The sequence below is a fragment of the Schistocerca gregaria genome, chromosome 4 (genome assembly GCF_023897955.1).
Source record: "Schistocerca gregaria isolate iqSchGreg1 chromosome 4, iqSchGreg1.2, whole genome shotgun sequence".
Taxonomy (NCBI): Eukaryota; Metazoa; Arthropoda; class Insecta; order Orthoptera; family Acrididae; genus Schistocerca; species Schistocerca gregaria.
This window is the reverse complement of record NC_064923.1, coordinates 714,377,610-714,395,322: the sequence shown is the minus strand read 5'-3', so window position 1 is coordinate 714,395,322 and position 17,713 is coordinate 714,377,610. Positions and strand designations below refer to the sequence as shown.

At 41.8% G+C, this 17,713-nt stretch overlaps 1 protein-coding gene across 1 annotated transcript in view; it reads left to right on the top strand.

Moving 5' to 3' along the window:
* LOC126266915 (mediator of RNA polymerase II transcription subunit 23) overlaps positions 1-17,713 on the top strand; it is a 174,781-nt gene that overhangs the window by 65,602 nt on the left and 91,466 nt on the right. Inside the window, exons 6-7 of the mRNA XM_049971600.1 lie at positions 9,131-9,331; positions 11,845-11,931. Coding sequence (XP_049827557.1) covers positions 9,131-9,331; positions 11,845-11,931 — 288 coding nt within the window. The remainder of the gene's footprint in view (positions 1-9,130; positions 9,332-11,844; positions 11,932-17,713) is intronic.

The window sequence follows — 17,713 nt, the reverse complement described above, 5'->3', positions numbered from 1 at the left end:
CAATGTAGAAAAAGTGTACCTGGTCATTTCAAATGAATATTCTTTTACATGGAATCACATTTAATTGTGTTTTATGTTTTGTAATCAGTAATGATTAAATAATTACAACAAAATAATTTTATAAACATAATAGCCTTCTGAAAAATTAATACATTAAAGACCTGTTTCTTTTCTGTGTTAGGCTGACAAAGCCGATTTGTCTTGGTGACTGTTAAATAGCTTTTTTGATTTACTTCACCAATTGCAACACCTTCTAAATTTTCATGGCAATTAATGCTATAGAAGCATGGTCTTTCTTGAATGTACTTTTGACCAAAAAGTGATTCTGGTAGCTGGAGTTGGAGGTTTTTGTTGATCCTGCCTTTTTTTGCTGATATTTCCATAGAAACTTTCATCCGGGAACATATTGTGATGTTCGCCTCCTTTATTCCTTCATTGATAGTCCACGGTGTCGACTTACTGCGTTGTTATAGTGGCTGAAGAATGGGAGACACTGACTACTGTGAATGATGTAGCCAACAGTTGCACAATTGTGTTTCACAGTTGTTTACTTTCACTGTTCACAACCTCCCAGTATTACAAAATTATATGGCCAGTTCACTATTGGTAAAAGTTGATAAGCCTCATTAATAGGATGCATGCAAACATCAGCATACAGCTACAATAGTTTGTCTATGAGCAGTAAAAACATAACCAGACAGTTGACAGTTCTTGCAGAACAAGTGTGCTTGTGGAGTGTGCTTGTTGGTTGTCATGCCTACATAACATGCAGCACAGCTGTTGCAGCTTAGCTTGTAAATCACATGGCTGGTTTCACAAGTAGCCCTGCCTTTGATAGGATAGGTGATGTTAATGGCTGGACTGGAGTAGGTGGTGGTAGGAGGATGTATGGGACAGAGGTCTATTACAGGGATATGAACCATGAGGTAAGGGATTGGGAGCAGGGGTTGTGTAAGAATGGACGAGTATATTGTGTAGGTTCGGTGGATGGCAGAATACTATGGTAGGAGGGGTGGGAAGGATAGTGGGCAGGACATTTCTCATTTCAGGGCACGACGAGAGGTAATCGAAACCCTGGAGGAGAATTTAATTCAGTTGCTCCAGTCCTGGGTGGTACTGCGTTACAAGGGGAGTGCTCTTTTGTGGCCGGACTTCGGGACTTAGGGAGGTCGTGGGAGACTGGGAAAATAAGGCACAGGAGATCTGTTTTTGTACAAGGATTGGAGGATAATTATGGTCAGTGAAGGCTTCAGTGAGACCCTGAGTATATTTTGAGGGGGACTGCTCGTCACTGCAGATGCGACAACCACGGGTGACTAGGCTGTATGGAAGGGACTTCTTGGTATGGGATGGGTGGCAGCTGTCGAAGTAGAGGTATTGCTGGTGGTTAGTAGGTCTGATATGGACAGAGGTACTGATGTAGCCATCACTGAGGTGAAGGTCAACATCTAGGAAGGTGGCTTGTTTCTGCTGAGTAGGACCAAGTGAAGCAAATGGGGGAGAAGTTGTTGAGGTTTTGGAGGAATGAGAATAAGGTGTCCTCGCCTTCAATCCAGATAGCAAAGATGTCATCAGTGAATTTGAACCAGGTGAGGGGTTTAGGATTCTGGATTTTTAGGAAGGATTCCTCTAGATGGCTCACGAATAGGTTAGCAAAGGATGGTGCCATGCGGGTGCCCATAGCCATACTGTGGATTTGTTTGTAGGTAATGCTTTCAAAGGAGAAGTAATTGTGGGTGAGGATATAGTTGGTCATGGAGACTAGGAAGGAGGTTGTTGGTTTGGAATCCATAGGGCATCTGGAAAGTTAGTGTTCGATAGCGGTAAAGCCATGGGCATTAGGAATGTTAGTGTACATGAAGGTGGCATCAATAGTGACGAACAAGGCACCATGTGGTAAAGGGACAGGAACTGTGGAGGGTCGGTCGAGGAAATGGTTGGTATCTTTTATATAGTAGGATTGGTTCTGGGCAATAGGTTGAAGGTGTGGTCAATGAGAGCAGAGGTTCTCTCAGTGGGGCCACAGTAACCGGCCACAATGGGGCGTCCTGGGTGGTTGGGTTTATGGACTTTAGGAAGCATGTAGAAGGTGGGAGTGCGGGGAGTGGTAGGGGTAAGTAGAGAGATGGACTCTGGGGAGAGGTTCTGGGATGGGCCTAAGGATTTGAGTAGTGACTGGAGATCCTGCTGGATTACTTGAATGGGATCACTGAGGCATGGTTTGTAGGTGGAAGGATCTGACAGCTGCCGAAGTCCTTCTGCCACGTAATCCTTGCGGTTCAAAACAATGGTGGTGGAGCCTTTGTCAGCAGGTAGGATTATAAGGTCGGAATCTGTTTTTAGATGGTGTACTGCGGTTCTTTCTGCAGAGGTAAGATTAGTTTGCATGTTGAGGGGTTTGGGGATGATGTTGAGGCACGATTAGAGGTTAATAAATTCTGGAAAGTTAACAGGGGATGGTTTGGAGGCAGTGGGGGAGGATCACGGTTGGCTGGAGGAGTGAACTGAGTTAGGCAAGGTTCAATATTGGTCTTTGGTTGAGTCTGATTGGTCGGGTTGGTGGTGAAAAAGTGTTTCCACTGTAGGGACCAGGAGAAGGAGGGAAAGTCTTTAACTAGTCCTGCATGGTTGAATTTTGGAGTGGGACAAAAGGTGAGACATTTGGAAAGGACTGATATTTCTGTGGGACTAAGACTTCTGGAGGAAAGGTTCATAACTGTGTTGTGGGTCTGTTTAGGTTCTGGGTTCTGTGTGGTTGTGGGAGGGAGTTTTGGAGGATGGGGTAAGTGTAATAGGTCGGCGAGACAGGGTTTGTCAGCTATGAGGGGGCATGGGGGAAGGTTTGGAGGTTGTTGTAGAAGTGGTGGAGAGTGGTGCTCCGAGGCGGGAGTAGGAAGTGAGTATGATGGAGAGCTTTTTGAGGTGGCATTGTGAATGTTGCTCAAGTTCCTGCAGGGCAAGAGTTTCAATGTGAGTTACGGGTTCCAGGAATTTGGGATTACATAGCAGGAGAATTTTGCAGATGGAGAGAAGGTACTGCAAGGAGGATTGGGCTTGGTTGATGTGGTTTTGCAGGACTATGTTGGTATGGGCTAAGGATTGGCAGAATCTGAACAGGTGGACGTCATTGTGGAAAGAGAGGTGGCAACCAGAGATGGGTAATTTGATGGTAAAGCCATTAGGGGGGATTTCATGAGCCAAGAAAGAATGCAGGAACAGTATGTGGAACTGGGATCTTGCTAGGGATAAGGAAACTTTTCTGTATTGATGTAGGTGGAAGGAGCAAAGATCCAGGATGGTGCTAAAAATGCGAAAAATTCCATAAGAAAGTAGAATTACGTCCAAAAAATTACGCAAAAATACACCCAAGTATGTGTGAAAAGTACTTAATGGATACACAAGGGGGGGAAAAAAGAGATGAAATCTGAGGAAGATGACAATAGTGGAAGGCAAAAACTCACCAAAATTGGCAAGAAGTCACAAGGGTCAAAGTAGAGAATAACTAATCAATAATAAATATATGTATATTACCGTGGGTAGCAGGTTTGAGGGCGGATAAACGTAAGGGGAACGGCAGATGTGACTGGATGAGGTGGATTTAGTGGGTGGGAACAGACATAGAATGGGGAAAGTATGGGGGATGGGTTTGTAGTTAGAGATGTAAGATTGTGTGGCACTGGAAAAGTGCGGGAGATAACACGCAAAAATACGGGAACTGACACAGGGAGCATGATCAGTTTGAAGGTATAGGCTTCATTATATCGGTGAGAGTAATGTGGGACCTAAGATGCTGCACTAACAATCGGCGTGGTCTTGAGGCCGTTTGTTGCGTGTGGCCGAGATAGCTGATACTGTGTGGCTCATAAGTAGAGTGTGCAGTTGGGTTCGTAAGGTGACTAGAAATACAGGAAAAAAAGAAAGAATGATGGAGATTGAGTATAGCAGATGCAAAAGAATGCAGTTACACAGGAAAACAGCACAGGGTTAGGAGGGAAGAAAAGCTGTCAGGCAAAAATCAAGCAATGGCAAATCCAGGCACAGTAAAAAGATTCACACAATAAAAGCTTTTGGCCATTAAAGCCTTTGTCAGCAGTAAACACCCCCCCCCCCCCCTCCCACACACACACACACACACACACACACACACACACACACACTCACACTCACTCACATAAATGCAACTTGCACACACATCTGCAGTCTCTGTGTGAGTGTGGTCTCAGCTCTCTGAGACTGCAGATGTGTGCGCAAGTTGTGTGTGTGTGTGTGTGTGTGTGTGTGTGTGTGTGTGTGTGTGTGCGCGCGCGCTTGCCTGTCTACTGCTGACAAAGGTCTTAATGGCCGAAAGCTTTACATCTCCGCTATATGGTGAGTAGCAACTTTCCTTCTCTGGTATTGTTACCTAAATTATAGTTGGTTAGGAAAGTATTAACGTCGAAGGTACTGTTTGGTTAATACACGGTATGTTTGTGCAGTTGATTCCCTGCTTTCATGCAAAATTGCCACTTTTGAAATTTTGCTAATGTAGTTAAATTCTTAAACAGTGGCTTAACTGAATTACAAAGGGTGCTTTCTGATTCAGAAAAATTATGGCAACAAAGGTATAAAATTAAATCCCAGAATGAAGTTTCAAATAATGAAAGTAATTTTGTGTGGCCGAAGTTTCATTACAGATATCTTCTAAGTTAATTAGTTTCTGAACAAATGAAATTAGTTACTGAAAAAGGTGAGAACAGGGTTATGAAACAAGTGGTGTCAATCCTCTTGGAGATACTAATTAGCTCACACTAATTTTGATGTGTATGGGCAGACAGGATAGAAAGGCTCATACATGTTGTATTAGGTTTAGGTGCTCCGAGGTGAAAGGAGAAACTGTGACAGTGCAAATAAATTAGTGACACACAAATATGCACTTTATTGTGCTATGGTATTTAACTAAGTTGTACAGCAACTCTTTGGGTGTTCTTGCAGACAGATACAACTAAGCAGTGGTCTGCCAGAGTGTGTGTTAGTGAATAGAATATCAACAAGACTATGTCTGTCCTGGGTTCTACTCTGCCAATCACTATAGTAAACACACAATATTCTATCGTCATCGCCGAGTGTGGACCAGTATTCAGTGATTAAGAGGGTCCTAATCATACAACGTTCACAGTCTGAGGTGAAAAGGCTGGAAAAACTACTTTGTACCGAAGAGTTGGGTGATCGCGCACTATCGCAGATACAGTGCTAATTATTACATTGACAAGCAACGCAGTAATTGACAACATTCTGTGAAGCATTTGGCTATCAAGCCTACCTCCTGATGCGCAAAAGATTCTAACTGTGATCGAAGGTGATGTAGGTGCACTAGTGCAAACTTTTGGTAGAATATCTTAAATGTATCCATCTGTGTGTGTTGCAACAGTTACCCCACAACTGCAGACAGATGAGAACTTTGCTGCGCTACAAGCTCAGATCACTGTACTTTCCACCCAAGTCACTGCACTGTGAGTTTAAAACAACACTCAGCTGGAAACAGTCACTCACCTTCGGCTACGAAAGTATGTTGGTACCACCACCGATTTGTGTGTGGGTACGAAAGTGTAGCCCACCTTGTGAGCAGGGAAATGCAACAGGAGCTCAGTGGTGATGGCCACTGATGTTCCAAAAGGCAGTTGTCAATTGTTTATCACGAAATTACTATTCCTAGTAGACACACGTACAGATGTATCAGTCTACCCATCTGCCCGTTTGCCACTTTGTAAGCATGATGGTTACCAACGCTTTGCAGCCAATGCTTCTACATAGCCACATGTGGTCGTACCACATTAGCTTTAAACCTAAGCCTACGATGCATGCTGGAGTGGCAGTTTGTCATGGCAGGTTTTCTATCTTTTTACGGGCTTGTGGCTGATCTCTGGCATTGACGCCTGCTGGACACTAGTACTGACTTAGCTAACAGAGGACTAATAGGTCATGTGGAAGATGCTAGCGTCAGAATGATAATTAAAAATTTTCCATTTATTGAACTTTTGAAACATTTAGCCGAGGTCACATATCCAGCTCCCACGCTAGCTTCCGTTCGGCACTCCACATTGCACTACATTTTGACCACACCTGGGCCACCTGTTCATGCTCAACCACGCCATTTAATGCCACAGAAATTGAAAGTGGTTAAACAGGAATTTGCATCCATGCTTGCACAGGGGATCTGTTGTCCGTCAAGTAGTAGGTTGAGCATCCGTCCTCCATGTGGTACCGAAAAAGAACAATGGATGGCATCCCCACAGTAGATGGCGTCCTTGTGGAGACTATCAACAGCTAAATGCAAGAATAATTCCAGACTGGTACCTTGCACCATACATTGACGATTCGATGTCCAATGTCTTCGGTAAGAGCATATTCTCTACGCTGGACCTCGTTAGAGCTTTTTACCAGATACCTGTGGCACCAGACGATGTATGCACACATCTTGTGTTGTTCAACTTCAGGCTCATGCCTTTCGGGCTATGTAACATTGCTCAGACATTCAAAAGACATGCGACATGGATTATTGCAATGTATTCGTAGACAATGTTCTCGTCATTTTGCACTCAGAAACTGAACATCTGTCACACCTGTGACAACTCTATCTGTCTATGTGAGCATGGCCTCATTATTAATCCATGCAAATGCGTCTTTGGGGCAGCAGAAGTTCAATTTATTGGCTTTATCATTAATGCTCATGGAATTCGGCCATCAAAAGAGAAGGTTTTCCATGACTTGGTTTTCCACGACCTACTGAAATCAAGGAACTATGATATTTCCTTCGTGCCAAAACTTTTGTTGTCATTTCATCCATAGCCATGCACACCTAGCTGCACCACTGAACCAATTCATACAAAGCAAACCAAGACCAAAGGATAAACTTCAATGGAATCTAGGAGCTGAAACGGAATTTTCTTATTTGAAGACTGCCATCACTGAAGCAGCACTCTTGGTGCACCCAGTATCGCAGGTGCAATTTGCTCTGGTGGTTGATGCATCCGCCTCCTCAATCGGTGCTGCACTACAACAACATGTGGATGGACACAGGCAACCACTAGCCTTCTTTAGCAAAAAGTTGTCACCTTCACAGCAAAATTGGTCAACATGCGACTGTGAGCTCTATGCGCCTATGCATCTATGAGAAAGTTCCGACACATGCCAGAGGGGCAGCAGTTTGTTTTGGTAACGGATCACAAGCCACTAATATATGCTTTCTGACAGCGCCCAGATAAAGCTTCATCATACCAGCTTCGACAACTTCATTTCATTGGTCAGTTTACTACTAACATCATTCATGTTGAAGGCGAACTGAACATGCCAGCTGATGTGCTCTCACATATAGAAGCTATTTCTAAAGCAATTGACTCCGAAGCTCTCGTGGCAGTGCAACAATTGGACAATGAGTTATGTGATTCGTTGATGCAACCATCAGACATGCAAATCCACTGCATCGCACTACCACAGTCAGCTGTTGAGCTATATTGTGCATTGCCAATAACAGATCATGGCCATTTTTTATTGCAGACTTGCGGCAACAGGTTGCACAACATGTCGCTTCCAAGTGTTAGAACGACAATGAACATGGTGAAGTGAGCGTTCGTCAAGCCACATATGAACAGAGATTGTAAAAAATTTGTACGACAGTGCATGTCTTGGCAATGGAATAAAATTAGCAGACCTGTCAGATCACCACTTTGAAGCTTCATCCCTCCAAATCAATGGTTTGAACACATACATTTAGATCTCATAGGACCTCTCCTACCATTGAAAGGACACGATTACTGTCTCACAGCTATAGACCGTTATACACGCTGGCCTGAAGTATTTCTGATAAATGATATAACTGCTGAATCTGTCACGACTGCATTCTTTCATGAGCGGATCACCCATTTCTGCGTACCCCAACAGATCACAACTGACCAAGGGAGACAATTTGAATCCTATCTCTTCAAAGCACTGGCTGTCTTAATTGGCATGAAGTGAATCAGGACCACAGTGTACTACCCAGTGGCAAACGGATTAGTTGAGCGTATGCATTGCCAGCTCAAAGCATCGCTGCAATGGTGGATAGAGACGCTACCTATCGTTCTCTTAGGTCTACGCGCATCCCCAAAAGAAGGCCTCCTAGCAACTACAGTGGAGCTAATGTGTGGTCAACCTGTATGCCTTCCTGGTGAGTTCTTGACCAATGTACAAGATGAATAAGATGAATCCATTGACTCATCAGAGTTTGTTGATAAATTGTGCACACAGATACGACAGCTACATCCGGTGACACCAAGGGATCAGCCGAACAACCACCTGTTCATGTCTGACAAGCTACATGATTGCCACTATGTTTTTATTCACAATGACGCGGTGTGCAGGCTGCTGCAGCCACCCTATGATGGACTATACCTCGTAGTTCCCACTCAAGACAAAACATTCACTGTTGACATAATGGGCACACTGACAGTCATCAGTGTCGATAGACATAAGCCAGCATTTCGTGTAAATACTGCAGATCATGATCCAGCTGCACCCACCACAGATATAATATGCATATCTACTACCTCAGAGCACACTGTAAAGCAGCCACAATGGTTGTCAGAGCCCACCACCTGTATGCGACCTGCTGTCCGGTACGGTCGTCAAAGCTCACCACTAGGAAACCAGCAGTAACCAGCGTGCGACCTTTGTCACCCGGTCCAGACGACGCATCAGGTTCAACGAGAAGTATCAGTGACACTAGGTGGGGTAGTAGTGAAGTGTACGCAAGCTAGTGTACAGTGTATATTTGTAAGATTTAGTGCTACACACAAGTGAAAGATTCCATGCAACAACTTCTCTGACACAGCCTATGCTTTATGTTTATCTTTTGTTTTCCAGCTATGTTATTTATTCTGTTGTTTGCTCGCTCTGACACTCGAATGTCATTTTGTGTTATGGTTTATTTCTAAAGTAATTAAAAGAGCTTTGCTAACCCACAATACAATGATACCCCTCCAAATGGCAAACAGTGGGTACCTGAGTATATTTATTGTTCTATATTTGTTTTGTACTAATTCTGAATTATAGGTGAATTGTTTTTGTGAGCTTGATTTGTCAGAGCATTAATCCTGTGCCCTGTATCATTTCTTAGCATAAGCAGAGATGTGTGGCACTGGAAGAACAGCTTGTGGAGCTCGTGATCCTAGCTATGGAACGCTCAGAGACAGAGACAGACACTGATGAGGCATCTAACAACCATTGGCTCTGGCTGCATTTGTCAAGTCAGCTTATATACTTTGTACTCTTCCAATTTGCTACATTCCCTAATATTGTTATGGCATTACATGACAAGGTAAGTAGAAACATGTTCGTATCACTATTCTGATGGATGATTTTTCTAAGTAGCTTTAGATAAGATAGACATTAGGTGCTAAATAACAGAAAAATCTCATGATGGAGGTCATGCTTATGAGTAAAGGTGTAGTGCAGTGGTAGGGGGGCAACCTGGTCCCTACCACCCACTAGTGAGTTTTCCAGCTTTCATGGTGGGTGACAGGGTTTTTATAAAATTTTGAAATTTAGTATTTGTAAGTAATTATTATTGTATAATTTATTGAATCTCCATTGTACAAAGTTTATAAATTAAAGTTACTTCTCTACTATATATACTGTGGAACTGTCTTTGCTGTGATTTGTACCATACCTATGCACTTTGTCTTTGATACTACATGTCATACAACTTTTTTCTTAGCTGTGGAAGAATGATGAGATATATTACTAGCCAGTACATAACTTCAGAATGAAGCATTATTATTACTGTCACTAGGCCCATTACCTTGACTATCTTATCCTGAGTCATGAGTGACTTGCCTTTCCTTTCTATCCTTCTTCAGCTTATCCGTCTTTCCTCTCAAGAACATAACTAATAGTTCAAAAAGCTCTTGTAGTTTTATATGTGTCTACCAACAGTATTAAGAATTATCACTCCTGAAGGTAAGCACAAACCAGCAATTCTGTCTCAAAATTTTACAGTTCTCACAAGTGAGTTTTTCTTTTGATAAAACTACCTTTCTCTATGCCAGATGTATGTCTGCTCATTATGGAAGGTGCTTTATACTTGTATTGTAGGATCATACTCTACCTGGAGATGAAAAACATGTATCTGTCCATGAGATGACATACTTTTTGGCAAGCCCAATAAAAGAACAAATAAAGAAACAGAGTTTTGAACTGAATAAAAATCTATCCGTGTACATGCCGCGTCAATTCAGGATAAAACTCCAAGCTTTCGACCACTACCTCCATGGTCGTCGTCAGGGCTAAAAATGACTGTCGTGAACTAGCGAGGTTCCCCCTTTTATATGCAAAGGACGGCTTCTGATTGGCTGGAATAGGTCATAGCAACAGCGATATGGCGCGTAGTGAAGTGGTGCCCTCTACTTCCATAGATGTAGTTTCTATCCAGCATTGCTTGCAGCGCCAGCCCTTGAATCAGGAGGTAAAGTGTGGGAAGTTTTTCTTTGCAATTTTTCTTTATCCAATGCACTCTTCCAAGTGTTGCTAAGTGCATAGCCATTGTCTCTGTTAAAGTTGTTATCGCTAAGTCTAATTTCGACTGATTCCCGGATCACCGAGTCCCAGTAATTCGTTGCGTGGGCTATTACTCTGGTTTCTTCAAATAAAATCTTATGCTTGTTTAGCAGGCTATGTTCAGCCACCACAAATTTTTCCAAATACCTGTATTTCAGGTGGCACTGGTGCTCAATGCATCGAGCTATGCACTTAGCAACACTCGAAAGAGTGCATTGGACAAAGAAAAATCGCAAAGAAAAACTTCCCGCACTTTACCTCCTGATTCAAGGGATGGCGCTGCAAGCAACGCGGGATAGAAACTACATCTATGGAACTACGCGTCATATCGCTGTTCCTATGATGTATTCCAGCCAATCAGAAACCGTCCTTTGCATATAAAAGGGGGAACCTTGCTAGTTCACAACAGTCAGTTTTAGCCTTGACGACAACCATGGAGGTAGTGGTCGAAAGCTTGGAGTTTTATCCTAAATTGACGCGGCATGTACACCGAGAGATTTTTATTCAAGAAATACGTCGCGAAAGACTTCGTAGCCATAATAGTTTTGAACTATTTAACAAGAAGGTCCTGCTTTCAGAATCAGAGTGAGCAGACGTGATTTGAGATAATATGCATTGAAGTTTAAGAACAGGGATTATCATAAGTAATCCAGAAGCAAGGGAGAGATGATGTTATCCAATTTAAATGTTAATGTGTGGCCACCTGTCCATACATTATTGTGAGGAAGAACTATTCATTTCTAAAGAGTGGGTAGTACGGAGCTCATTCTTCAAGGCTAATTATATGTTGCTTACCATCAGGAGGGTGCAGCCAGTGAGGGGAAAGGGAGGGCATTCGAGGGGAAAGGTAGGTCAGCTGCCCCCCCCCCCCCCCCCCCCCACTCCCCCTGCCCAGCCACCCACTCTTCCAGGGGGGTGGGGGTGGAATCATGAATGGAGGTCATATCCTGTCCTACCAGACAGACAGATCTCATTTTGGTATCAATTTGAAGACAGCTATAACATTTAGTTGATACTGACTAATACCAAATGTATCCAGAGCTATTTATCGTGAAATCTCAAAATCATTCCATCATTCACTACAAAAGTCACAGCTAGTGTATACTCTTGGCATACTGTACGAGAGCTCCCCTAATATTAAACATTGTTATCCAACAATAAATTAGAAATTAGGGCAAAATTACTATGCTTTTCTTAATATGAGTAATTCTGGTAGAAGGCTCAGATACAGCTGGTAAGAGTGCCTCTGAGAATAAATCTGTTCTTTTTTTCCAGCTTGCTGGTCGTGATTTGAGGAGAGGTCGTGACCACCTTATGTGGGTTCTTCTGCAGTTTATCTCAGGCAGCATCCAAAGGAATCCTGTAAGCATAATTTTTCTTAATGTCCAATGAGATCTTTCAAAAAGTAATGCATAGGTATTATTTAGAATATTGCATGTGAGTTACAGTTAGAATTTTTTATTCTCCAGTGGACAAAATACAATATTTGCCCCAAATATGTTTTTTAAGTTCATTCTGTTTTCTTGCCACTTCTAAATCATTGTTGAGTTTGCTCAACAAATACCAGTGAGAACTGGTGAACTGAGTGCATTGTTTCACAAGGAAGTGTGCCTTGAAATGATTCTTCATAGCAGTTGAATGCTGATCACTGAAAGTAGAGGTTTTGAATTTAAGTATGCTCCATTCATGCAAAAGAAATATTGTTTGTGTACACTACTATAACTTATAGAGATGCTGTGACTGCCATCCATATTTACTAAGAAAAGCTTTATTGCACCAAATTCAACTTTTGCACCAGTTAAAAAAAAACCTGTAACTGTAAAATGCTCTTGTCATTCTATTAGCAATCTGTGGGAGTGAAGTGATCAAGCAGATTGATGTACATTGATATCCGTAAATCAACAAAAATCACAGAAATAATGTTACCCCAAAAAGCAACATTATACATGTGACAAAACATAGCCGAAATGTAGAACAAACAACACCACATAAGTAAAACATGAATTCAGGTAGAAATTTTCCTTTTAAATTTAGAACACATTTTAAATATACGGAGTTTAGTCATTAATTTGGTGTAGCAAGGTACTCTGATGCAGTGTGTGACAATCCTGGACAACAGTACACTGTATATTGGTATTTGTGATGCTGTTGATGATGGTGTTTGAGTCCCAAAGAGTGCATTTACTTGACTTATCCTACTTACATCACAGCAAGGGTCTCAAGAAGATGATTGCAAACAGCAATGCACTTATTGAGACTATACTGAATATACTCAATGGAACTGAAACTAAAAGATGTATCTAGTCACTCCATGTCCAAATTGTTTTCTGTTGAATATTGTTGTCCTGTAGCTGATCCTGTGTGGTTGAGCAATCTTATCAGTAATCTGAAATCAACAATTTTTGAATTTGTGGGACGATGTGCCTAAGTGTTAACAATCCCACTAATCACCTGCACAGTCAGTTCCTGACGGAAAGAACTGGTAATCTGCGCGTACATGTGAAGATACACCTCACACTCAGTGGCACTACCTTGCCCAAAGGCATTTGTGGTAGGTGATAATGGGTTCCACCTTTTCACAACATTAGAACATATCTGCTGTCACTTTATTAAACAAACTGAGAACTAGTCAATGCAAATAAAAATATTTTCTTTTGATCTGCAGTTAGATATGTGTTTTTGTGTGCTGTGATAACACATTCTCTTTTGATTTGGATGAGTGCTACATACATGTCGGCTGCTGTGCATATGGGAATTGAGTGAAATGACACATCGATTGAGGCTTAGAACACTCATTTGTGATGAACATGCTTCAAATCACCCATCTGTATTTTTCAGATTTAGGCTTTCTGTGGTTTTATAAAATTACACTAGTAAATACTGGGACGGATCTTCTGAAAAGGGCACATCAGACTTCCTGCCCATCCTTGTCTACTTCAAGCTTTTGCTCCATCGTAAATGACCTCACTGATGCTGTGTTAAAAAACCTAATCTCCCATTTTCCTTCATATTTAAAAGGTATGATAAAAAAGGAACAAAGCTGAAGAAGTATTTGTCATAGCGTGTTGGTAGATGACTGTTTTTTGGCACCTGGAACTGTGTGTTTATGTTGTGTTAACCATAAACCTGCTTTTTCAACTCAGCAACAATGGATGAACAGTTTACTGTAAACATTTTTTTACACTATTCCAGGAAATATTATGTGTGACACGCATAATAAAAAACAAAGCTGAAGATAAAAATTTATGTACTTTCAAAATATATTCAGCTAGTGATGATTAACTTTAAAGTAGGAAACATTTCTATCTACAACATTCCCCTACATGAAACATTTCTGCATGTAATTTTGTACAATACTATGCAGGAACTACATGTTCTTGGTTTTCATCAGAGCTCAATAACATATCCACTTAGAATTTGGCATGCATTGACACTCTTTGCAGGTGACGTAAAAGATCAGGTTTCTAGTGGTTGCAACACTGCAAATCTTGATTAGGGTGATTGAACAGTCCTATAGCTTTGAGGACATAACAGCAGTTATTGGACCTCGTCATGTTTCCAAACCAAGTCCTTCCTTGGCTTACGGATACAGTACCTATGCTTCGACATTGTTGTCATAGCGAATGTGTAGTAGAACCATGAACTAGTAACCAACAGAACATCTGTATTCGTGTTTGACTTTCCTGCAATATATCACTAATCTTGTGTTATAGTTTGCCAAGTAAATGACACCTTGTTGATATTTGACCAAGTTCACAGTACAGGTTGTCTTCACTAGTGGCTGCCCTAGTATAAGGCAGGAAGTTGTCTGCCATGTACCAGTGACACAAGCAGGGTGCAGCTCATTAGGTTTGTATGTGATTTTTATTTTAAGCTCTTATTGTAATATCAGCTGCGAAGTAGTTCCAATAGGAAGTGACAAATGGGTTTTCACATTGCCATTGTCCACAACCATCTCTTGTTGGGATATCACATCATTCCTGACCCACAAATTGCCACACATTGAATTTATGCAGCAAAGTGACAACCCGAAATCTGCCAGTCCAGTACCTGTTGATGCATTTCATTGGTAACCTTCATCTCAATATATCATTAAAAAAGCTCTATCAGTTTTGGAATGCTCTTAATGGAGGGAATAAAGGTAACAACTTACATTTTGGTTGAGGCATTGACTCATCAATAGGCACACAAACAACACTAAAAATGTTGCTGAACATGCCCTCTCCAGAGCTAACAGCAGAATACACACACTTGCACGTTTGTGTCGTTCCTGTTGACTACATTGTGCTGGCACTGTAGCGCAACTGGTGTAAGTGAGGGAAGAAAGGAAGTGAGAAAGAGGAGGGAGGGGTGGAAGGAAGGGTGGCTGGTGATAGCGAGGAAAGGCAGCAAGTGCACGGGATAAGAATGTGGCACTGATTAGCTTGGTCTGCCACAAGCATGTACAGTGCGATGTATAATGACTTGGAAGAGTGGACTGGGTGGGGAGGAGTGGACTGGGGGTGGGGGGGGGGGGGGGGGAGGCGAGGCGGTAGAACAAGGAAAAAGGAAGAGAGAGAGGCTGTGGAGAGGAGTAAGTGAGTTGAGAATGAGTGAAGTGGGATCATGGCGGTGGGAGTGGGACTGTGGCTAGTGAAAATTCAGGCCTGGAGCGTAGTGCACTTAAGGATGTGCAGTAGGGACAGTTCTCATCTATGTAGGTCAGAGAAGCTGATATTGGTGGGGAGGTTGCAGATGGCACAGGTTTTGAAGCAGTTATTGAAGTCAAGCATATTGTGTCAGCAGCATGCACTGCCACTGTATGGTCAACTCTGCTCTTGGCCACAGTTTGACAATAGCTATTGGTCCTTGATGATATTTGTTATGTGGGAATCATGCTGTCACCTAAAACAAGTTTCTGTGCCTTAAATTTTGTCTGATAATGCTGAAGACATCCTTAGGACCTATAAAGACTTGATTAGTTGATTTTTGAATTCAAACAAGGTTAGCAGGCCAAACTGTTGATATGTAACTGAACAGGAGTCAAGTTCTAATGGTGTTTTACTGCCTCCAAAGATTGTGAAGTCACACTTGTGTGTTGTGGATCTTGTAATGTAGAAGAGTTGTTGTGGCTTGCTTTATTTAGCACAGACCATGATACAATTACAGTATCATAGATACATGCCTTAGATCATGGCCTAATGCCCATATAACTAAAATCACCAAGGATGCTGGCCATGAATATGTGCATTTTGTGATGGCCATTCAGCTGATTGGTGGTCATTCTTGCATAAAAGGGTGTGTGAAAGCTACAGTGGTGCTGGTATATGATATGACTGCTTACATAAGTGGCCCTTCTTCAGATAGGATTGGACAGTCCTGTCAAAGGACTGGTATAGGATGTGTTGGGTGGTGCATAGGACAAGTCTTCAGCCAGTGACTTCCACAGAAGTGTGACTCATGTGGCAAGCAGTCAGAAGCAGATGGCCCTAGTGAGATATATGGTTTAAGTTGTTCCAGGCCAGGGTGATATTGGGTAATAAGGGTGGTGCTTCTTTGCAGAAGGTTCATGGGTGTGGTTGGAGGATTAGGGGCGTGTACAGATATGGCACAGGAGATATGTTTGCTAACTTGTTTTGGATGGTAATGCTCGTCTATGGAGGTATTAATAAGACCTACAGTATATTGGGCAAGGGATACCTTGTCACTGCAGATGCACTGTCCATGGGTGGCCAGTCTGTATGGAAGAGACTTTTTAGTGTGGACAGGCTGATGGGTATCAAAATGGAAGTACTATTTATGGTTAGTGGGCTTGATATGCACAGAGGTTTTTATGCAGCCTTTGGACAGGCAGAAATCAGTGTCCAAGGTGGTGCCATGCCAAGCTGAGGAGGAAAAGGTGAAACAGTTGAGTGATAAGATGTTGTGGGTATTGAGGAATGACGATAAAATGTTCTAGCTCCAAGCTAAGAACATAAAAATATCATCAATAAACCTGAACAACTCAAGAGGTGGCTAGGAAAGTTTTCTCTAAATGGCCCATAAATTGGTTGGTTTTGTAGAGTACCAAGTGCGTGTCCTTGACTGTGCCACAGATTTGCTTATCTTCCCCTCATAGGAGAAGTAGTTGCAAGTAAGAATCTAATTTGTCAAGTGTAAAAGGAATGAAGTTATGGATTTGTGGTCAAACAAGGTGTTGGGAGAGGTAGTGTTGAATAGTAGCAAGACCATGTGCATCTGGGTTGTTGGCATCAATAGTTGTGAACAGGTGTAGTCAGGTAGTGCAATGGGAATGGTTGAGAGATGATGCAGAAAGTGGTTTGTGTCTTTGATATGAGACTGTCAACAGAGATGCAAACAGTTTACTGGTACAGAGTGCAGGATGAAATGAGGCAGAGATGTAAAACAGTTGACAGCAGAAACAGCATGTAAAATTGTCAAAAAATTCTTGAATTTCTATAGAAAAGAAAGCTTTTTAGTGCCAAAGGGAGAATTAGTATCAGTGAAATGGTTGTAGTTATTATTAACATATATAGTTCTGAGTAAAGATAACCAGACACCGTGTATAGAAAACATTGACCAGTAGATATGAACCGGTACTTAAAAAAGAAGCTGAATGATGTAGCTCGGCCGTAGATCTTGAGTTCTTGTTCGGAATACATAAATATAACACACACAAATTGTTCCAGCATTGTAGCCTTACATCAGTTAGGATATTTGGAGAATGTAGTTTTCTGTAAGAATATGCAAAATGGGACATCAATCAGTGAAAGGTATTATAAAATGTGTGACCGTAGTAGATGATAATATTGGATCATTAGGACAATGCTAGCCAGAGAAATATGTGAGGGTTCATCCAGATGATAACACATGGAATGCATTTGTAAAAGCGTCCAGTATTTTAATGGTAGGCTGTCTAACCTGTAGTGAATTTGATAATACTCTCACAGACTAGGTATTTCACATTTGTCAATTTATCTGTTATTGGTTTAGAAGATTTTTAACTCCTGAAAGGAAGGTACTCCTTGAGACAAAATTACACAGGTATAAAGTGCCTCAGGTAATTTCTTTTAGCTCTTGAAATTAAAAACTAGTGGTTCCTAGATACTCAGTGATAATTGTAGAAAATCTGCAGTTCACATAGTTTGTAGCAAATGTTGAAAAA